This window comes from Peromyscus maniculatus, chromosome 23, assembly GCF_049852395.1.
Source record: "Peromyscus maniculatus bairdii isolate BWxNUB_F1_BW_parent chromosome 23, HU_Pman_BW_mat_3.1, whole genome shotgun sequence".
Taxonomy (NCBI): Eukaryota; Metazoa; Chordata; class Mammalia; order Rodentia; family Cricetidae; genus Peromyscus; species Peromyscus maniculatus.
In genome coordinates, this window is record NC_134874.1 from 13,503,015 (window position 1) to 13,525,188 (window position 22,174).

Sequence of the window (22,174 nt, forward strand, 5' to 3'; positions counted from 1 at the left end):
GTCCAACCACCCAGCCTTGAGGCCACACTGGGGCTTCCAACCCCAGGCTGTCTTCCGAGCAGCTGGGATCCTGCACTCAGTCACCAACCAGATGCTACAGTTCCTATTCAGGCCATTGGGCGAGAAAGGCCACTCCTCGGCTGGCCGTTGTCACCACGGATGGTGGCCCAGTACAGCCAGAGTTTAGAGTTTTCAGAAGTTGGCACTGAAGTACTTAAGGGACACACCCCCATATCTGACTGCTGGTACTCAGTTAAAAAAACAGTATTTCTGGGCATGGTGGTGTATGCCTATAATCCCAGCACTCAGGAGGGAAGATCAGGTGTTCAAAGTCACCCTTCACTACAGAGTGAGTCTGAGGGCATCCCGGGTCACATGAGACTCTCTCAAAACCAAATCATGTAGCCAATGGTGGTGATGCACGCCTTTAATCCCAGCACTCAGGAGGCAGAGGCAGGCGGATCTCTGAGTTCCAGGCCAGCCAGGGCTATATAGCGAGACACTGTCTTGATAAATATATAAACAAACAAGCAATCAAAAAAGGCCTAATTTTTAAATATATGATTTTGAGCTGGTGAGGGAGCTCAGGAGGAAAAGACACTCGCCATGCAAGCCTCACGGCCAAGTTCAATTCCCTGGAACCCACAGAGAGAATCAACTCTGGCAAGTTGCTCTCTCATCTCCACACACGTATCCACACTCACATACCACACAAACCCTAATAATAATAAAGAAATTAATCCTAACACTCAGAAGGCAGAGGCAGGCATATCTGTATAAGTTCCGGGCCAGCCTGGGCTACATAGTGAGGCCTTGTCTTAAAAAAACAAAATAAAACACACCACCACCAAAACCCTGCAAAACAAAAATTAAAAAAAACAAACAAACTCATTTTGTACGACACTTCTGAGGACCGACTCTGAACCCATCCTGCACCCCAGCTCCAGAACAAATGGGGACACCCAGGGTTATTATACAATTCTGTATTTAGGGACGTGTTTACAGAATGTGTCCCTCCTGTAAAATTTTAGACAAAGTTCATCATCATCAATCGCTCATAGAAACAGTTTGTGTGTACGTTTGCTTGTTTCAAACCGTCGTAGGGTGTGAACTGGATGGATCTGGCTGCAGGTCCGTGGGCTTCCGCACAACCAGGATTCTGTGTTCAAAGGTCAACACCAAATCCCGTCGCACTAAAGCCGCAGTGAATTCTGCTGGGTCGCATCGACGTGTGGCGTGGACCACCTCAACAGGTAGTTTCCCGGTGAAAAGTGGCAGGGTCTCCCTGGGGGTGGGGGTGGTGTGTGTGTAGCAACGGAGGCCGAGACAGGCTTTGTTTGTCCCAGAATGGATTCCTCTGAACACTCATCGTGGTTTCCTAGTGTCAAAATATAAAAATACCCTCCTCTGGATAAAAATGTATATAGTGGAAAACTTCTCAATGCATAGCCAGGGTTATGTGTGGAAACGAGGTTTTCCGGGGCCTGATGGATGTCATCTGTCTGCAGCCTGGCTGGGCACATGACAGTTAGAAATTCCAGAACATTATTATTATTTTTTTCCTTTCTGGTGGCCAACTTTAGGCTCACATGATTTCAAGATAGTCACTGCATCGGAAGAGCTGTTTGTCCCTCGAGCACGGAATGGCGACAGAGATGCCCACACATTCATCATCACGGCCAGTTCAGCTTCCACAGCGTGGAAAAAAAAAAAAAAAAAGGAATAAAAGCAGGAGAGACTCAACAGCCGATCTGATACGGAGGCCGTCGCATCCCCTGGGACCTTTCTCCCTGGAAATCCCGATCAGGTTGGAGGAAGGCTGTTTCCGAGTCGGAGGAGTCACATTTTTTTGATCCCAAGCAGGTCTTGTGTAGGAAAATAGACCAAGAGGCGGGGGGATATGGTGGCCCTGTCGTAGTGACTTTGGCCTTACCGAGTTCCACAGACTCCTGGACACGTTCCAGAGATGCACCGATGTTAACTTCAGAAGATGGTGAGAAACAGAGTTGAGGTATCTGACTGGATGGATCTAGTTTTCAGAGCTGGTTGCTAAGCTTTGGGGGGGCTTCGGTGAAGCAACACTTTCCCTTCTAGAAATAAGGAAGGGAGGTGGAAGCCACAGGGTTTTCTGGAATGGAGTGGCCTTGCTCAGACCTTAGGAGAAAACTTCCAAGTACGGCCACGATTCAGGATGGGAGCCAGGGTCACTCTGACATAAGTGACCCTCTTTGAGCACCTCCCCCACACCCCAGTTTTCCCAAAGGTTCCGGAAACACTTTGTCTGTCCACAGAAGGTTTCTAACCCTGGGCTTGGAGGCCTTTGTGAAACACACGACATTCGCTAAGGGCAACATTTCCACCAGCGACGGCATCTCCTGCGACCTGGAGGCTGCAGACAGGCCGCCGGCGACATGGTCCCACCCTCAGCAGCATGGAGGTTTTCATTTAGAGTCTTTTGGACTTTCTCTTTGCGTTATGGGTTCTGGAAGGGCAGTGGCATCGTGCTGTGTCTCACAGACAGGCGTGGGGGAGGAAACACCAAAACCCGCAGTCCAAGGGTTTTTTCTGAATTTGGTCCGTCTTAAGAGTGCTTTGCGATGGCTTTGAACAGTTGTCTTTTAATCTCATCTCATGGCAAAAAAAAAAAAAAAAAAAAAAAAATCACACAGCGTCTGTGTCTGCTCCACAGCAGCAGTGACAGCATCTGATTTTATAACTCTCTTTAATATCAAAACAGCATCGGCTGGGGATAAATTCCAAAGGATCCTTTATTAAAATAGCTGAAAGAGGTCTATAAATATTTCTTTATTTTTCTAAAAGAGTTTGGAGTTTTTGGGTGAGAAATGTGGTGCCGTTTTTTTGTTCCTGCCTCCCACGGGGGAGGGGGACAAGGGCAGGATCCCAGTGCCTCCTACCAGCAGGGCCGTCAGAAAGAAGAGGCGGTGGCATCTGCTCACACACAACTTCAGGTAACTAGCGTTACAACAATAAACGTAAACGGCTTAACATTGCTGTCCACATTTACATGGCTGAGTTCTTACCTCTCTGGCCCCACCCCCATCTGGGAGAGGGAGGGGGGAAAGGAGAGCGAAGGTGACTGCTGGGGTCCATCCCTCGCCCCCCACTCCCCCCCCCTTCAGAATTCCCACTCCAGGGCCTCTTCCCGGTTGGCAGCCCTCTCCAGCCGGTAGATTATACTATTCAAGTTGGCCATTTTCTCATGCCGCCGCTGTAGGTTGGGGTTCACCTTGGTGCTGGGGTGCAAGGCTGCAGCTGTGTCAGCAGTGGGGCTGGCACTCGGCACTTTGGCAGGTGGGGCGCCAGGTAGGGACGGGGAGATGGGGGCCGAGGAGGAGGGGACGGGTGACGCGCATGATGTCATGAGGTCCGGGGAAGAGAGGGCCGAGGGTGAGTTCGGCGGCCCCTCCAGGCTGCAGCATGAGGATTCCGAGGCGGACTTGAAACCCACAGGGTCTGAGTGAACCTGTTCGCCAACCTCCTTTTCTCCGGGGGTGTGCAAGGTAGGGCAGCCTGGGTTGGGCGTTTCTGAAAGGAAGGGCCTGGGGACCAGCTCTGGGAGTCCAGTGTTCCCCAGAGGGGGGGTCTGCTCCTCTTTGGGGCTGCCTTCCCCTCTGTCTGGATCCCCTACATCCAGGGGCTGGCTGTCCTCATCCACCTCTGTCTCCTCCTCCTCCTGCTTAATCCTCACCAGCGCCCTGTCCGGGGCGGCTCGGGGGGCGGCTCGGGGGGCGGCTCGGGGGGCGGGGCTCTCAGATCCCTGCAGCTCCAGGCTCTTCATTGGGGGCTTTTGGTCCTCAGCCTCTGAGTCAGGGCTCTGCGGGGTGGGGTCTCTGTGGGTGTGGCCTGGTGGCAGGACACCAGGACCCCCGCTTGGGTCAAAGTCTGGGTCATCCTGTGTCCCCTCCACCAGCATCTCACGACGCATCCTGGACCTGTGGCAGAGACAAGAGCGCTGCTGGCCCCAGACCCGGTCCACAAGAGCAGTGTTCCTATGCCACCCTCACCCTGGGCAACACCCATGTCTACCGCTGTGCTTCCCAGTCCTTTTTGTTTTTGTTTTTTGAGACAGGGTTTCTCTGTGTAGTTTTGGAGCCTGTCCTGGATCTCGCTCTGTAGCCCAGGCTGGCCTCGAACTCACAGAGATCCACCTGGCTCTGCCTCCCGAGTGCTGGGATCAAAGGCGTGCGCCACCGCTGCCCGGCCAATCCTGCTCTTTAACAACACCCATTGCTCCTTCTTCCCAGAGCTCACTGCAGACCCAGTCACACTGTGTAACTCAGCAGCTGGTCAGGGCAGTGCCCGCCTCCCTCCCTCTAGTACCTGGGACAGACTAGGTACCCAGCAAACACTACGTCATCATTCACATTTCCTTCTGCCGCTCTAACGGAGACTTCTGTGTGTACATGAGGGAGTGGGGGAGGAGGCCAGAAGTCCACACCGGGTGATGTGCGATTAGTTTTTGCTGTCCAAATGATACAACCTAGAATTAACCTGGGAAGAGGCAACCTCGTCTGAAGGACCTGCCTCCATCAGACTGTCCTGCCATGCCGTGTCGGTGAGAGATTGACTTGACTGTTAATTGATGTAAGGGGGCCCAGCCCACTGTGGGCGGCACATCCCTAGGCAGGAGGGTCTGCGCTGTATAATTAAAAAACAAAAAAACAGAACTAGGGCTGGAGAGATGGCTCAGAGGTTAAGAGCACTGACTGCTCTTCCAGAGGTCCTGAGTTCAGTTCCCAGCACCAGCCAGGTGGTGGTGGTGCACACCTTTAATCCCAGCACTCAGGATGCAGAGGCAGGCGGATCTCTGTGAGTTCAAGGCCAGCCTGGGCTACTAAGTGAGTTCCAGGAAAGGCGCAAAGTTACACAGAGAAACCTGTCTCAAAAACAAAACAAAACAAAAACAAAAACAAAAACAAAAAAAACCCACAATTCCCAGCACCCACATGGTGGCTCACAACCATCTGTAATGAGATCTGTATACATAATAAATAAATAAATCTTAAAAAAACAAACAAACCAAAAACCTAGCTAAGCATGCACTAGGGAGCAACCAGGTCAGTAGGTCAATAAGCAGCTCCTCCCATGGGTTCTGCCTCAGTTCCTGCCTTGACCTCCCTCAATGATGGACCATGACCTGATGTATAAGTCAAATGACCTTTCCTCCCCAAGATTGCTTTTCGTCAGTGTTTTCTCACAGCCATAGGAAGGTAATACTAGGGAGGTGCCTCCGCCAGTACTCATACACCTTATTTCCTCTTCAAAGTGTTGGGGGCCGTGGAGGTCAGAGGTCAGTCTGGTTCTTCCTCAATCGCTCTTCACCTTAGCTTTTGAGACAGTCACCCTCTCCGTGAACCTGGTATTCACACACTGGCTGGACTGATTGGCCAATAAGCCTAGGGGCTTCCTGTCTCTGCCCTCCCCCCCCAGATTTGGGGTCACAGACGTATGTGTCTCTTCTTTTTAAACTTTAAATTACATTTGTTTATCCAGTGTGTGTGTGTGTGTGTGTGCGCGCACACACACACACACACACACACACACACACACCATAGTGTATCTATGTGTGTCTGTGTCTGAAGTCAGGGAGCACCTTGTGGGACTTGGCAATCTCCTTTAGTCTCGTGGGTCCTGGGGATCAATCTCACGTTGTCAAACTTGTCAGGAGGCGATGGAGCCCTCTAAGCCAGCTTACTGGCCCAATGTATGGCTTTAAAAAATGTGAAAGTTGGGGATCACAACCAACCCTTCATGACTGTGTGGGCCAGCTCTCTGGTCAGAGTTGCCTGGCCCCCAACTTCTTTCTTGTAGTACATATGGGACCCAGGGCCCTCCTTATGGCAAGCCTGGTTTTCCTTTCTTTTTTGAGACAGGGTCTCATTAGGCAGCCCTGGCTGGTTTGAAACTCACTACATAGACCAGGCTGGCCTTGAACTCAGAGATTGCTCTTATTCATCTTTCAAACCCCACCTCAAATATCACCTCTTTGTTCAAGTTTTCTGGAGGCAAGATTCTCTCTTCCCTAAGCCCTTACGCCTTCTCTTCTGCCATATTAATCAGGCTAAGGTGAAATTAATTGGCTCATGATGTATATATGCTTATCAGACTCTGGGAGGGTGGCTTTGAACCCCTGATCTCCAGAGTCCAGTTCACTGTGTGTATGTTTTTGAATGAACACGATGGATAATGATGGAATGCTCAGCTCCTATGGGAAATGAGGAGCAGAGATGATGTCCCCATTGCCACTCGGGAGGGGACAAGAGAAAGCTGCTAGGACTCATGTCTCTTTTGGAAGTGGCTTACAGTGCTCTTCCTGTTTACTTAGGTAATATTATATCCTTCTGGGGTCTTTGATGTAGCTGAAGACTAGAGAGTTATAATTATGGTTTTTCTTGGTTATGATAAAAGATAAGGTAGATGTGAAACTTTAGACTCACAAATATAGGATAAATAGAATATTTTCTTTGAATTTGCCAAATATAAACTGACTAGATCTTGTAACTGTAATTCTTGCTATATGTATTTGTTATATGTAGTTTTGCTATGTTAAAGTTCAACCCTTTCTGACTAGACAGAAAGGAGAGATGCTGTGGGATGTCGTTCTGTAGGCTGTGAATGTGTTGCTCCGATTGGTTGATAAATAAAACGCTGATTGGCCAGTAGCCAGGCAGGAAGTATAGGCGGGATAAGCAGACAAGGAGAATTCTGAGGAAAGGAAGGCTGAGTCAGGAGACGCCAGACCACCGTCCAGGGAGCAGCATGTAATGACACACAGGTAAAGCCACGGAAAAACGTGGCCACATAGAGATCAACAGAAATGGACGGAGTTTAAATGTAAGAGTTAGTCCGTGGTAGGCCTGAGCCGATGGCCGAGCAGCTTTAATTAAAAAAAAAAAAAAAAAAAAAGGACTCATGTCTCCTGTTGCGCTACAGTCTGCATTGGGTACAAAGCTCTGCTGTACAGGCAGTGACCTGAGTGACCTGCCGAAGGCCACACAGCTAAGATGTGTATGATGCCAACATGCAGGCTGGGGAGAAGGGCGTGTGCATCCTACATGTTTCCCTTCTTCCTTCTTGGGGATCTTGGGACAGCTCTCTGCCCCCAGAATGGACAGATAGACTCTCTTCCACAGTGCCACATGGACACCGGTGACATTTCTTGCTCAGAGAAATGGTGAGTAGGGCCTCAGAGATGATCCTTACAATCTCCACCAAGCCTCCTTCAGGGGGTCCTAGGGCAGCCTCGGGAAGCCCTGTGGCCTTAAAGCCACAGCACTTGGGACCTCTGAGACCCGTCCTGGAGAGTGGAAAGGCTTAGGAAAGGAGCCATGCAGGCTGGCAAGATGGCTCAGGGGTCAAGAGCAGTGGCTGCTCTTCCAGAGGACCTGGGTTCAATTCCCAGCACCCACGTGGCAGCTCACAACTGTCGGTAACTCCAGTTCCAGGGGATCTGACACCTTCTTACATACATGCAAGCAAAACACCAATGCACATAAAATAAGAATGAATCAATCTTAAAAAAAAAAAAAAAAGAAGAAGGAAAGGAAAGAAAGGATCCATGCTTAGAGGAACCGCCATGCCTGAGGCTTCAGTAGGGCAGGTGTTCCTTCAGTCTCACGAGAAGGAGAGACCATGGGACCCTAGCTAGCTCCAGCTAGAGAAGCCTCAGATCTTGGCCCGATCTGTTCCTTCCTAGAGGCCATTGCACAGAGTGGGAGGGACAGAGTAGGGGGGGTAGGTGGGTGGGTGGGGATGGGGGATGCACCGTGGTCCTTGCTTACGGCTTCCAACATGGGGCCCAGGGTCCCTCCACTGGAGGTGACAGAGTTAGTGCATCCGGGAATCTAGAAACAGCTTCGTGATCCAGCTTGCAGCCCCATTGGCCTGAACCACCCTCAGGTGTCCCCATGAGCCTCCGGGGCCTTCCTTATGACCCTCTGTGTCCCCCGTGACCCTCTGCGTCCCCGTGTCCCCACGGCCCCCTCTCTCCGCCACTCGGGGCCCCAGTGTCGCCCGCAGGCTACCTGTAGTTGTGGAACCAGTTGATGACAGTGTTGGTCTTGAGGTTGAGCTGGAGTGAGAGCAGCTCTATGGTCTGCTGGGAGGGGTAGGGCTCCAGCTGGTAGGCCTTCCGCAGCGCCTCCTTCTCGGCGGGCGCCAGCACCACGCGGGGCTTCTTGGCCTGCAGGAGGCTCAGCTCCTGGGGCTGCTGGCAGGGGCTGGGGCACTCCGAGGGCACAGCGGGCGACTCGCTGTCCGAGCCTGTGCCGATGAGTCCGTAGCGGCGCTTCAGATAGGCTGGGGGGCAGAAGGGGCGGGCTGGTGGGCCACCGGCACCGCACGCTCGCCACTTGGCGGGGGTGGCAGGGTCAGTGGCCAGCCAGCCCAGCAGAGTCCCCCCTCCGTGCCCCCACTCCCGTCCTGTTCCCGCTCCCCTGGCTCTGCTGAGATGCTGGCCTGTCTCCTGCTCTAAGGCTCTTGAGGCCAGCTAAGATTAGCGGGGGTTCCCGGGGCACAGCCACTCCAGAGGCCATAAGGGGGTGCTTGCGGTCAGAGGGCGCTCAAAACGGGGAGCTCTGTGGCCAGCAATACTATTTGGAAGTCTGGGGCTGGAGAAATGGCTTAGAGGTTAAGAGCACTGACTGGTCTTCCAGAGGTCCTGAGTTCAATTCCCAGCAACCACATGGTGGCTCACAACCATCTGTAATGAGATCTGGTGCCCTCTTCTGGTCATACATGCTATATACATAATAAATAAATAAATTTAAAAAAAAAAAAAAACAGTCTGGCCACTAAGTTTCAGAACAGTTTGCTGTGTTGAGGGGCCACTTTGAATAAACCCTCTTACTGTGGGATGCATGGTGCCACGTCACAGCAGCAAAATGTGAACCAAAGCTCTGCTATGGTTTAGATCTAGAAAGTTCTCCAGAGGCTGTTGTGGGATATTCCTTTACACTGTGTGAAGATATGTCGCTGTGATTGGTTTAATAAGAAAGCTAAATGGTCAATAGCTAGGCAGGATTTGGGGGGGGGGGGGGCAGAGAGAATGCTGGGAAGAAGGAGGGTACCGGCCAGATGCAGAGCAAGCAGGATGGGCAATATGAAAATGCAGTAATAAAGCTATAAGGTGGGCCGGGCGGTGGTGGTGCAGGCCTTTAATCACAGCACTCAGGAGGCAGAGGCAGGCGGATCTCTGAGTTTGAGGCCAGCCTGGGCTACAGAGCAAGATCCAGGACAGGCTCCAAAGCTACACAGAGAAACCCTGTCTCGAAAAAACAAACAAACAAATAAAGCCACAAGGCATACAGTAAATTAATAGAAATGGGTTAAAGTTATAAGAGCTAGTTAGAGCCAGGTGGTGGTGGCACACGCCTTTAGTCCCAGCACTCGGGAGGCAGAGGCAGGCGGACCTCTGTGAGTTCGAGGCCAGCCTGGTCTCCAAAGTGAGTTCCAGGAAAGGCGCAAAGCTACACAGAGAAACCCTGTCTCAAAAAAAACCAAAAAAAAAAAAAAAAAAAAAAAAAAAAAGACTGTGTGCCACTTCAGGATGTGTGGACGGCACGAGAGACGCCACATGTGATTTTGGTGGGGGATGTGAGTATCTGGGTTGCTGCAAAACGGGGGTCTTCTGAGCGTGGTCGGGACCTGGTTACCCGGCCACCCCAGCCTGGCCCTCACCTTTCTTCTCCAGCTTCTTCATGTCTCGCAGTTTCTCCACGTTGTGGGGGTCGCTCAGCCACAGCTGCATACGTACGAAAGGTTCCCGGCCCTTCAGGCTCAGCTTGTGCCAGGGCTTGGGCCTCGACAGCAGGTCCGACACGGAGCCCTGTGTCAGCCCCAGGATGCTCTCGCCAAACAACCGCTGCCCTGGGGACAGGGCAGAGGGCAACTGTCACCCCAGGCCAGGCACAGAGACCCACTCCCAGGAGGGTCAGAGGAGGAGCAGGCCAGGGAGGGTGGCCCAGGTCTCCTTCCGCACGAGACACTGGGGAGGATCAGCATGGGACGGTAACAACATGAAATGACTTTCCCGTCCGTACAGTTCTTCATTCCCAGGGGATCACCCCGCCAGCCTGCCAGCAGACACCCTGTACTGTACACACGCTTGTTACCCCCTCCCCCCCCCCCCCCCCCCGCCCCAGGATACCCTAGCGGATTCTATCCAAATTTCAAATGCGTCTTGACCTCTGATCCATTAATTCTATCCCCCGGGATCAGCCTGGAGAAACGCCTGCCCCGGGGCATCAGGGCTATAGACTGTTTTTGGTGGGGAGGGTGCCGGGGTCAAACCACAGGTCCCATGCATGTCGGGCACGCTCCATGCTAGCCCTGTTTCTGCCATTCCTGTCCCTCTTTAGACTTGGTGCGTTCTGAGAAGAATCTTGCTTTGTAGCTGAGGCTTAGCCTCAAACTTGTGATCTTCTCGCCCCAGGCTCTCAAGTACCAATGACAGGGATGCAGGACAGACCCGGCTCCCACTTTCACATGGAGGCCACAGGTCAAACTTGGGTGTCTTCCTCAAAGGCTTTCTAAGCCTCAGGTTTGGAGACGGCATCTCTGACCGGACCTGGAGCTCACCATTTCCTGGCTGGCCAGGGATCTGTCTGTCTCTGCCCCAACTCTAACTCTGAGTTACAGATGTGTACCACCATGCCCAGCCAGGTTCTTGTTTGTTTTTGTTTTTATTTATGTGTCTGGATGCATGCATAGTACACCACTGCATGCCTGGTACCCTAGTAGGTCAGACGAGGGCATTGGATTCCCGGAACTAGAGTTATAGATGGTTGTGAGCTACACATGTGGGTGCTAGGAATTGAACCCAGGTCCTCTGGAAGAGCAACCAGTATCCTTAACCACTGGACCATCTTTCCAGCCCCCATGCCTGGTTTTTAACATAGCCAGGGATTGGAACTCAGGCCTTTCATCAGCTGAACATCTGCTTAGCCTTCCTGTCCCTTTCTTTTCTTTTGTTTGTTTTTCAGGACAGGGTTTCTCTGTATAACAGTCCTGGAACTCACTTTGTAGCCCAGGCTGGCCTCGAACTCACAGAGATCCACCTGCTTCTGCCTCCCGAGTGCTGGGATTAAAGGTGTGCGCCATCACCACCACCACCAATGGGCTAGCCTTTGTTATTGACCTTTAACTCTTGTTTTTGTTCTGTTTTGTTTTTTTGAGAAAAGGTCTCACGCTGTAGCCCAGGCAGCCTTCGAACTTGTGGCAATTCTCCTGCCTCAGCCTTCTAAGCGCTAGGATTACTGAATGAGTACTGTGCCTCGTTCGTGTTGGGTATTTTGGGACAACGTTATCTTCCTCTCACAACAGAAACCGTAGTGACAGTTGTTGGATTTGCGTGTGTCCCTGGTGGGGGGCAGAGCTGGCATGCATCTGTGATTCAGGGGAAGGTGTCACCCTGATCCCTGATCCCATGGATAAGCATCATCATTGCTTCAGTGAATGGAGTTTTTTTTTTTTCTTTTTTCTTTTTGAGACATGACTGTCCTGGAACTCACTCTGTAACCCAGGCTGAACTCAGAGATCCACCTGCCTCTGCCTCCCACGCGCTTGGATTAAAGGCATGCGCCACCACGGGGGTGGCTTCTTAAGGCCTGCTGCAGGGCGGTTTTGAGAGCCAAGCTGCCTCACCTCCCTTTCATTCCTCAGCAGGAATCCTGGTCAGAGTCATGTGCCTCACATGGGGTCCTGCATGCTCAGGGCTGGATGGAACCTCCAGGCTGGCCCCGCGGTCACTGGAAAGTCCCAGGGGCACTTTGCTCAAAGCCGGGAAAAGCCGGTCTAGGGCTGCAGGCAGCGCTGGGCCTCACCACGTACCTAGGTTGTTGTCTGTGAGGACCTCCTTGACCCTCTTGGTGATGGAGTATGTGTCCAGCTCTGGGGACATGGCCACCATCTCCTGGATGCCCCCTGCAGCCTGGCTGCCTGAGAAGGACTTCCCGCCCAGGGAGGAGCTGGCCCGACCCTCAGGCTGCTGGTTCTCTTTGCTGCTTTCCAGCGACAGGCCCAGGGGCTCCTGGGAAGTCTTTTCGGGCTCCGTAGGGCTCGGGGGAGGTGATGGTGAGGACCCCGGCTCAGTGGGGCTGGCTGTAGGCAGGAGACAGGGGGGGTGGTCACTGCCACTGGGTGTGGCTGGGCAGGACGGCTTGTCAGAGCTGAGACTGGAACCAAGGCATCCTGCGGCCCCCACAGTGCATCCCAGGAAGGGACTATCCAGGGGTCCTCGTGGTCCGTAGCTTTTCCTTTTTCTATGGTTCTGGGAGTTGAACCAGGGTCTTGCTATGTTAGGCAAACACTCTACCAATGAATGATAATAGTTTGACTCTTATAAAAAATTTCATTTGGAGAGACGGGCCTCCATACATTGCAAAAACTGGTCTCGAACTCACAATCCTCCTGCCTCTGCCCCAGAGTGCCGCTTACCTGTCTGCCACCTGTCTGCAGCCTCTCTTGCCTATCAGACTCTGCCAACTGTCAGTCTGCCATTTGCTTTGACTGTCTGTCTGTCTGTCTACAGCCTGCCTGTCTCCTAACAGCCCGTCCCTGTTTCATAGCTATAAACTGACAGGGGAGCTCTAGTCCTCTGGCTAAGGTGAAACTGTCACCTGGGACTCTGTCACCTAATACCATTCTCCGGTTTGTAACCCTGCTGGCCGTCCTGATTATCTCAGTGACTCAAGGTATTGGCTTCGCTGGATCCCCACCTTGCAGGTGAGGTTATCAAGTCTAGGCTCTGGTCCTGGGCTGGGATCTTGGTCTCTTTATGGTCTGCCACATGTCCTGAAATAAGTGCCACCCCCCCAGGACCCCAGCAGCCCTGCCTACTGGCCCTGTGACTCCAGGCAACTCTCTCTGAGCTTCCATATTCTTCCCGTGCTGAGTTCAGGCTCCACCCTGCCCATGACCTCATTAATGATCAGCTGACTGGCCCAGACCCAAGCTAAGAAAGACTCAGAAGAACAACACCTGATCTCTAGAGAGTTGGCCAGTGTGATCATGGGGCAGGGGTGGGGGTGTGGGGGTGGGGGGGTTGGGTGCAACAGGACTCCACTGGCCGCGTTTATCCCACAGCTCTAAACACCTGAGGCCCAAGCTTTTTGCACTTCTGGTGGGTGGAAACTTCTTTCCAGGGGGAACAGAGAAGGGAAGGGGTGGTGGTGGGGTGTGGGTTAGGAACACATGTCCCAGGTGGAATGTAGAATCACCGGTGTTGGGGATGGAGAGAGGGGCAGAGGTGGGCAAGCCAGCCCCCTGATTTGGGGGTAAAGCCTATGGTGACCCTGTCCCCTGTACTCACCCTGCGTGGCGCTGGGCTGCTGGCTTGGGGTCTGGCCCTGGCCTAGCTGGTCTGAAAGCCACAGCTGCATGCGGATGAAGGGCTCTCGGCCCTTCTGGGTCAGCTTGCTCCATGGCTTTGGGCGTGACAGCATGTCACTCACGCTGCCCTGGGACAGCCCCAGGACCTGCACGAGTGGAAGGCAGGTTAGCAAATCCTGGATGCGGCCTTCCTGGCCCCTCCCGGGCCCTTCAGAACCTGCTCTCCACCCTCGGGCCCTGCAATGTGTACGGAACTCCCACGTGACCGGCTTTCTCCCAGCTCTGGTTCCCGGGACCCTTATTGAAACCTGATGTTAAAGCTGATGTCCAGCACCAGCCGGGGGACATTAAGACATTGGGCCAGGCTGAGTCCTTGACCTTCGGGGGCCGGACCATGGGAGCCCCAGAGGAGTGTGGAGGCAGGGGACTGGCTATTAACTGGCCCAGTGTCTAGGGATGGCTAGACGCCAGACAGACATCCGACCGGGCTCCTGCTTCCCACCCGGGGTCACCCTCCAGACTACAGGTCTTAGTGGACCTTATTCCTAGGTCCCCAGGCTCCCCCCGTGGTCCACACCTTCTCCCCAAAGATGCGCTGGCAGATGCCGTTCTTCGCCAGCTTCTCCTTGACCTGGCGGGTCAGCTCCAGCGTGTCCACCTCCCGGTACATGTACAGCTCGTACTGCTCGGGCGTCAAGGGCGGCACGGTGGGCTTGAGTGTGCGGGGCACGTAGGCCGGGTAGTAGGGCAGCCTCCCGCCGCCCACCTCGGGGACCCCGGCCTCGGTCTTGAACTCTCCCACCCTGGGAGGCTCATCCTCGCCCACGGCTGCCTCATCCTCGGGGGCGATGGCTGCCTCGTCCCCGCGGGGCCAGGCTCGCCCATTGGGCTGTCCCGAGTAGCCGGAGGAAGAGGAGGAGAGCGAGGGCGACACGGAGGCATAGGGGCGGCTGAGCAGGCCGCGGTCCGACGCCCAGTGGTGGTCAAAGTAGCCGGCGTCCCCGATCTCCGACTTGACCTTGCGGATAATCCGCTGCACAAAAGCTGCGGGGGACAGGACAGCCAGCGGCGCCTGCGCACTGCTGCTGCTGCTGCTGCTGCTGCTACTGCTGCTGCTGCAGCTGCTGCTGCTGCAGCCACCACCGCCATCCTCCTGCTTCACGCAGGCCAGCGCCCCGTTCTGGCTCACAGCGGCCAGCGAGGGCCGCTCCGGAGGAGAGGGAGGCACAGAGCGGCCCCTGGGTCCTGACTCCATATCCAGCAGGGCCTGCTGCTGGGCTTGCATTTCGCGGCGGGCTTGTTCCAGAATGTTCTTAATGGCGTCTTCCGAGGTGCTGGAGGAGGCCGTGCCGTTGGGGATGCTCACGGAGGCTGTGGAATTCTTGGGCTCACCTGTGGGGAAGGGTGGCAGCATGGACAGGGGCCGTCATCAGGGCCAAGTTGTGTTTATACCACCTAAATGTGGGGAGCGACCTGGGTCCAACAATGGGGCACTGGTCAAGTAAGTGATGGTCTCAGTCTGGTGGAATATTAGAGCATTCATTAAGAAAGAAAGAAGGAAAGAAAGAAAGAAAGGAAGGAAGGAAGGAAGGAAGGAAGGAAGGAAGGAAGGAAGGAAGGAAGGAAGGAAGGAAGGAAGGAAGGAAGGAAGGAAGAAAAAGGAAGGAAGGAGGAAGGAAGGAAGAAGAAAGAAATCGCCGGGCAGCGGTAGCTCATGCCCTTAATCCCAGCAGTTGGGAGGCAGACCCAGGCAGATCTCTGTGAGTTCGAGGCCAGCCTGGGCTACAGAGTGAGATCCAGGAGAGGCACCAAAACTACACAGAGAAACCCTGTCTCAAAAAAAAAAAACCAAAACCAAACAAACAAATAAGCAAATCAGGCCAATAGCAAAAATCTTAGTACATGTAGAAAAGAATGAACTTGGAGATAAGACAGTTGTCCAAACCCAAACCGAAACCATGCCTTTTATCTATGCTAAGAACACACGTGTAAAACCTCAAGGTCAAGAGGCAGTCGGGCCACAGAAAGTGGGTCTTTCAAGCATTCTATAATAGCAAAATCGTGGCCCAAACCCAAATGTCCGAAGACAAAAGGATTGGATGATGAATGATAGTGTGCATTCGGTGGAATACGACACAGCAGTGAGATTCCCTGCAAAGCCAGGCAGGCATCTTAGTAACATAAACTAGGGCATAAAGATCTAAAAGATGAGCCGGGTGGCGGCGGCGCACGCCTTTAATCCCAGCACTCTGGAGGCAGAGCCAGGTGGATCTCTGTGAGTTCAAGGCCAGAGAAATGCTGTCTCAGATTAAAAAAAAGAAGAAAAAGAAAAAAAAAAAGATGATCGGAAGTGTAACGCGTCTCCAAGGGTATCAAGCAAGTAAATTAAACATGACTTAGGGGGAATCTTATCGAACGGCAAGCACAATGGATTGATAGGGAAAAAACAGGTTGACGGCTATCTTAAGGAGGGGAAGGGAGAGGAGGGGAGGGGAGGGGAGGAAAGGCCAGGTCAGAGGCACACGGACTCTCTACATTGGGTGGGGCCCATAGTTTGCAGAGGTTCAGTTGGCTGTATGAATAAGGGAAGGCACACACACAAGGAGAAGGCCACACGGGAAGTGAGCTGAGAGAATGCCACAAAGCAAGGGCAGACTCGCCTGTGCCCCGGGAACAGCGACTGATCAGGATATGATCAGGTGCTGCCTCTGTGCCACAGGTCGCCAGGACCTTCCTCCATGACCCTTCTCTATGGCCTCCATCCTGGGACCCATCACACAGCCGCTCCTTCCCTCCCCCAGTGAAAAGTGATAGAACAGTATTCAGTCATGAAAAGGAGCACAGCCCGGATTCAAGCTGTGACCTAGAAAAACATTCACAGCAGGGAGGGAGTGTAGGACGTCCCAGGAAACGCCTGTCACGGGACTTCAAAGTGCCGTCCAGCAGCGGGCTGAGATGCGGAGCAGCTGCTTACCGGGATGTGGAAGGCGCGCCCGCCTTTGGTTTCTCAAGACTGGATCTCTCCGGGCAGCCCTGGCTGTCCTGGAACTGTTCTGTGGACCAGGCTAGCCTCGAACTCACAGAGATCCGCCTGCCTCTGCCTCCCGAGTGCCGGGATTAAAGGCGTGCGCCACCACCACCCGGCTAGCCTGTCACTGTCATAAGCAGTTTCTATACATCCCTCCCCGCTCTCCATTCTGGATGTTTCCCTCATGCAGACTCCTGGAGCTGGCACTTGGCCCAGTACCCTTCCGCCTCGGTGATGGCTGGTGCCGTCTGCTTGACCCTTCCCAGCTTTTTGGGGCGTGCAGAGGTGGGAGTGGGGGTGTGCCCACCCTTGGAGCTTAGTCCCTTGTTGCTGGCCCTGTACTAAGCCGAACATTTCCCTCGGCTCTGCTGCTGACTTCAACACCCCCCCTGGCCCCCACCCCCACCCCGTCTGTTTCTGGCCCTGGGGGGAGCACTGTGGCCTCAGGCACCCAGAGCCTGTGTGACTGAACTCAAGGCCTGGCTGCAGTTCTGTCTCACCCGCATCCATAGCCCTGTCCAGCATGCGGTCGGAGCTTTAAAAATGTATCATGACGGGCGGCGGTGGTGGCACACACCTTTAATCCCAGCACTCAGGAGGCAGAGGCAGGCGGATCTCTGTGAGTTCGAGGCCAGCCTGGTCTACAGAGCGAGATCCAGGACAGGTGCAAAGCTACACAGAGAAACCCTGTCTCAATAAATAAATAAATAAAATAAAATAAAATAAAATAAATTTAGGGTTGGGGATTTAGCTCAGTGGTAGAGCGCTTGCCTAGCAAGCACAAGGTCCTGGGTTCAGTCCTAAGCTGGGGTGGGGGGTAGGGAATGTATCATGAGGGGCTGGAGAGATGGCTCAGCAGTTAAGAGCACTGACGCTCTTCCAGAGGACCCAGGTTCAATTCCCAGCACCCACATGGCAGCTCACAACTGTCTGTGACTCCAGCTCCAGCGGACCAGACACCCTCACAGACATAAGTGCAGGCCAAACACCAATGCACATAAAATAAACTACTGTAAAGAAAAATGTACCATGAGTGGCTCTGAGGCTTAGACCGTGAGGCAGTGCAGACTCCTGCCTGACAAACGTGTCCCCTGTCCCGCGGGGACAGAGGGCCCCTCACAGGAGCAGCCCTCAGGGACACATTTTCCTCATAGGACTTGGGAACTGGGACACTTGCATGGATCCTCCACCAGGGGGCAGCAGACACCACACCACTGGTGGGAGCGACGAACCCAGCATCCCAGGCAGCCTGGACCTGGCTGCAGAAGCCCCTGAGCCAGTGGCAGGGACAGCCACATGGTCAGAGCGGCACCGTCAGAATCACAACAAGGAAAAAAAAGATTCCCCCACCCCCCACCCCACTGAGACAGGGTTTCTCTGTGTAGCTTTGGAGCCCGTCCTGGATCTCGCTCTGTAGCCCAGGCTGGCCTCGAACTCACAGAGATCCGCCTGGCTCTGCCTCCCGAGTGCTGGGATTAAAGGCGTGCGCCCCCACAGCCTGGCAGGAAGATGGTTTTGACTGTATCGCTCTGTCCACATTCTTCTGTGTACCTACGCTGCCCCCCCCGCCCCCCCCAACACTGACCTCACTTGATGCCCCCACAGCTTTCAGAAAAAGGTGGGCTGATACCACCCCCATCTTAAAGATGAGAAGAGGGAGGCAGAGAGAGACCAGGTCGCTAGCCCAAGGGCACACAGCCGATCAACAGCAGAGCCAATTTGTCCACTCAGTACAGTAGGTCACAGTGGGAAATCGGAAACATCTGGATTAGGAGGTGAGACGTGAGAACGTGAGTGGGTGTTGGTTAGATGTCCTGGGTAAGGGTGTAGTGTCAGGGTGTAGTAGGAGTCCTCTGAGAGGTGAGGAGGGGTGTGAAGACTGGGCCTGGATGTCTGGCTGAGCAGCTGGGATTAGTATCTTGAGAGCAGCAGAGAGCCACGGAGGATGCCTGAGCACTGAGTGGCATGCCCATGTTTGCGCTCCAGGAAGGTCCTTCTGGCCCTTGGGGTGCTCATGGGATGGCAGGTGAAAGGCGGCCTTGCCCCTTGTGGAGGAGAGCAGCCTGGAGGTGAGGTGCAGGCGAGGGTCAGAGGTCACCTGGCCTAGGCCTACTCACCTCCCTTCTGAGACTCGATCTCCTTCTTCGCCTGCTCCAGGATGCTCTTGATGGCGTCGTCGGAGCCTGTCTCGGGTGTTCGGATTCTCGGGGTGATGCTGCCTGGGGGAGGCACAAAGATGGCGGCTGTGGGGCCTGCGGGGCGGGGGAGTCAGGCCCTGGAGGGGGGCAGGAGGGTGTGGACCCGACTGTCCTGGGTGTGTGTGTGTGTGTGTGCAGCTTACTCTATGAGACAAATGATAGAGATGCCATGGTGACTCTGGCTTTGGGACTGGAACCCAGGGCCTTGGGTGTGCAAGGCCAGTGCTTAGCGCTGAGCCACGTGCCCAGCCGGACTCTGGCTTAACAGTGACAGACCATGACGATGATGGCAACAGCTAACACTTTTCCTCCCCCCAAGACAGGACCTCTCTGTGCAGCCTTGGCTGTCTGGGAACTCGCTGGCCTCGAACTCACAGAGATCCGCCTGCCTCTGCCTCCCGGGTACTGGGATTAAAGGCGTGCGCCACCATCGCCTGGCCAGCTCACAGCCTCTTGAGTAGTCCTGCTATTCTGGGTGCAGTGGTTAGCGTTCTGGGTCCTTTTAGCCCCTTCCCAGGGAGCTGACAAATGGGGAAACTGAGGAACTGGCCCAGATCCTAGGCTGGGCGGCCCAGGGAGGGTTGGGGGAGGGGCGGTAAGCGTGTGGGGGGGGCGTGGCCCAGTGAAGGCGGGGGAGCGAGGCCATGCATCCTTCCCTGGATAGGTGGTGATCGAGGCACAGGGCGGCGGCTCACCTACCCCGGGTTACGCATGGCACCAGATGGTGCCCGGGCTGCTGCAGGGCTCACCTCGCTGCCGCACCTGGATGGTGCGCAGGGCCAGCACGTTCTGCTCATCGGACAGGAACTGCTTCATCTTGATGAAGGGCTCCTTCCCCTTGACCGTGAGCTTGCGCCAGGGCTTGGGCCGCGCCAGGATCTCACTCACCGAGCCCTGCGACAGCCCCAGCACGTAGTGGCCGAACACGCGCTGGCCGATGTTGTGCTTCAGCAGCTGCTCCTTCACCTGGAAGGCGATCTCGGCCGTGTCCAGCTGCTCCTCCTCGGGCCCGGCCCCGTCCGCGGCCTCTGGGGCCCCAGCGGGCTCAGGGCCGAGCGCGGAGGTGGCGGGAGGCTTGGCACCACCATAGAAGGCTGGTGGGTATGCCAGCAGGTTGCCCGCCTCCCCTTTGAAGGCAGCTGCCGCCGCCGGGCCCATTATGTGCTTGGGCAGCAGGGGGTCCCCAGCCAGCCTCTCCGCGGGTGCCAGGCTGGGGAAGGGGGACAGGGAGAAAGTCCTTGGCCCATCGGGACCCAGGCTGGAGCCCAGCAGCGGCTGCCCGGGGCTTGGGGACAGTGGGTCTTCCAGGCCTGGTGGAGGCGGAAGCTGAGGAGGGTAGGAGGGCTCCGTGCCCAGTGAACTCTTGATAGAGTCGTCCTCGGAGGGGTCCTCCTCTAGAACACCAGGAGGGATGCGCAGACAGACAGACAGACAGACAGAGGGACAGAGCGGCCGATGGTAATGGAGGAGAGGGACAGGCAGAGGCAGGAGATGATGATTAGAGATGGAGATGGAGAGCGAGGGGATAGAGATGGATTCAGAGGGACAGGAGATATGGGGAAATGGAGGGACAAGGAGGGACAAGGCTATAGACCTCGGAGATCATCAGCACCCATGCTGGCTGTTTCCCCTCCATCCTCAAATCCCACCTCCTCGGACCCCCTTCAAATGCTGGTTTGTGGGAGCCACCTGCCGCCATCGGGAACATGACCCTAGCAAGCAGCGGTGGGCTCACTGTCTCGGAGGTGTCTACGCCCCCCTGTGCCCACGTCACTCAGGCCACCCAGTGCTTTCAATTTAGAAGGGAAGGGATGAATTATGCACGTGCTGTATTCTTGGGGAGGGTCACAAGGCTGAAAGGTCACTGAGCCACTCGTGGGGGGGGGAGGCAGTTTTAAGGTGTGGGCCATTCCCGGGGGGTTGGCTGTGGGGTGGGGGTATGGACACCTCCCGCTCCTGACTCCTTCTTAAAGCCCCACTGTCCAGCTGGACTCAGGGTCAAGGGGAGCCATTGGGAGCCTTGGGACTACCTGTGACTCTGAATATGGGGAAGCATCACACAGCGGGTGTTCATCTCACAGGCTGGGTCTTGGTTCTCCTGCCTCATAGATGGCAGTGGCCCTGGGGTGTTAAAAAGTCCAGGGGCCATCCCTGCCCGGAACCCCACCCCGAGTACCCCTCAGGGTGGTTCCTTGTCCCCTACCAGGGCTGGCCAGCAGCGCTGGCTTCTCCAGCAGGAACTTCTGTGTGGGAAAGAAGGCCTCCTTGGCCATGAGCAGAGGGTCGTCTGGCTTGGTCAGGGCCTGAGGAGATGGGAAGCAAGGCTGAGAAGGCATGGTTGGTGCGGGCTCGGGGGCTGCCAGCTTTGGGGGGCAGGGGTGGTGGCGGGGACACGTACCTGCGGGAGGCTGCAAGCGCTGGAGGCCAGCTTCATGGCTCTCAGGATGCTGCCAGAGGAAGGAGAGAGGCCTGAGGTCAGCGGGGCCCCAGCAGGAAGAGAGGCCCCGAGGGAGAGGCCGCCTATGCCTTCACCGCTGGACTCTTCACAGGCGACCTTGGGTCTCTGGGTCTCACGTAGCCCAGGCTAGCTCATTATTCAAACTCATTATGTAGCTGAGGCTGGCCTTGAACTCCCGATCCTCCTGGCTCCACCTCCCAAGCGCTGGGATGACAGGTGCACAGTATCACCCACCTCTGATCTTCCCTTTCTCCCAGCTTTCTCTCACACCCCCACCCCTTCCCCTCCCCTCCTCTGCGGTTCTAGGGAAGGGACCCAGGGCCCCTGGCACACCACACAAGTCCTCTGCCATTGAGCTACCCTGCCTGCCTTGTTGCTTCAGCGGGACATGGATGGAAACTATAAAATAGAGTTTTCCAGAAAGTTCTAAACAGCAAAACTTGGGTTTGCCTTGCACTGTATGCCCAGCGCTGAAGCGGCTCCACATGGAGGAGGTGTGTGGTCACTGTGCTAGATGATGGAGTACCCTACCACAGTCATATGGGGGGGGGGGGCTTAGGCATCAGACCCTGGGGACACCAACGGCAGGCCTGAAGTGACAGGCGTGTTCCCAGGCTCCGATGGTTCCCGGAGGCAGCTTGGTCTGGTGAAGGCCCTATCCCCACGGCCTGTGCTTATCTGGCTGGTATGTAAGCCCCCAGTTTCCACACTGTGACAAGATGACTAGCTCCACATCTTCACGGGACAGGACCAGGTTAGTTTCTCTGTCAGCTTGACCCAGGCTAGAGTCATTGGCAGAGGGAACCTTAACTGAGAAAATGTCTCCGTGAGATCGGCCCATAGTCTGTGGGCGCATTGCCCTGATTGGTGGTTGACGTGGGAGGGCCCAGCCCTTCTACAAGCAAAGTGGCCCTGGGTCCTACCAGGAAAGCAGGCTGGAGGTAACCCAAACCCAGAAAGACAGTCATGGTATGTACTCACTCATAAGTGGATTCTAGATATAAAATAAAGAACAATCAGACCACAACCCACAGAACCATGGAGGCTATATATATAGCATGGAGGTCCCTAGGACGACTGTGGCTTATAATAATTTTCAGTTTTACTCAATTATTGAAAAAAAATAGCCAAACAAATGGA

At 54.8% G+C, this 22,174-nt stretch overlaps 1 protein-coding gene across 1 annotated transcript in view; it reads right to left on the minus strand.

Annotated features, from left to right (window-relative positions):
- Positions 1–2,750: 2,750 nt before the first annotated feature.
- Cux2 (cut like homeobox 2) overlaps positions 2,751–22,174 on the minus strand; it is a 191,819-nt gene continuing 172,395 nt past the window's right edge. Inside the window, exons 13-22 of the mRNA XM_015996833.3 lie at positions 20,975–21,023; positions 20,780–20,900; positions 19,326–19,970; positions 18,496–18,597; positions 13,928–14,742; positions 13,331–13,496; positions 11,851–12,120; positions 9,700–9,888; positions 8,046–8,319; positions 2,751–3,953 (exon numbers count right to left, since the gene is read on the minus strand). Coding sequence (XP_015852319.1) covers positions 3,137–3,953; positions 8,046–8,319; positions 9,700–9,888; positions 11,851–12,120; positions 13,331–13,496; positions 13,928–14,742; positions 18,496–18,597; positions 19,326–19,970; positions 20,780–20,900; positions 20,975–21,023 — 3,448 coding nt within the window. The 3' untranslated portion in view covers positions 2,751–3,136. The remainder of the gene's footprint in view (positions 3,954–8,045; positions 8,320–9,699; positions 9,889–11,850; positions 12,121–13,330; positions 13,497–13,927; positions 14,743–18,495; positions 18,598–19,325; positions 19,971–20,779; positions 20,901–20,974; positions 21,024–22,174) is intronic.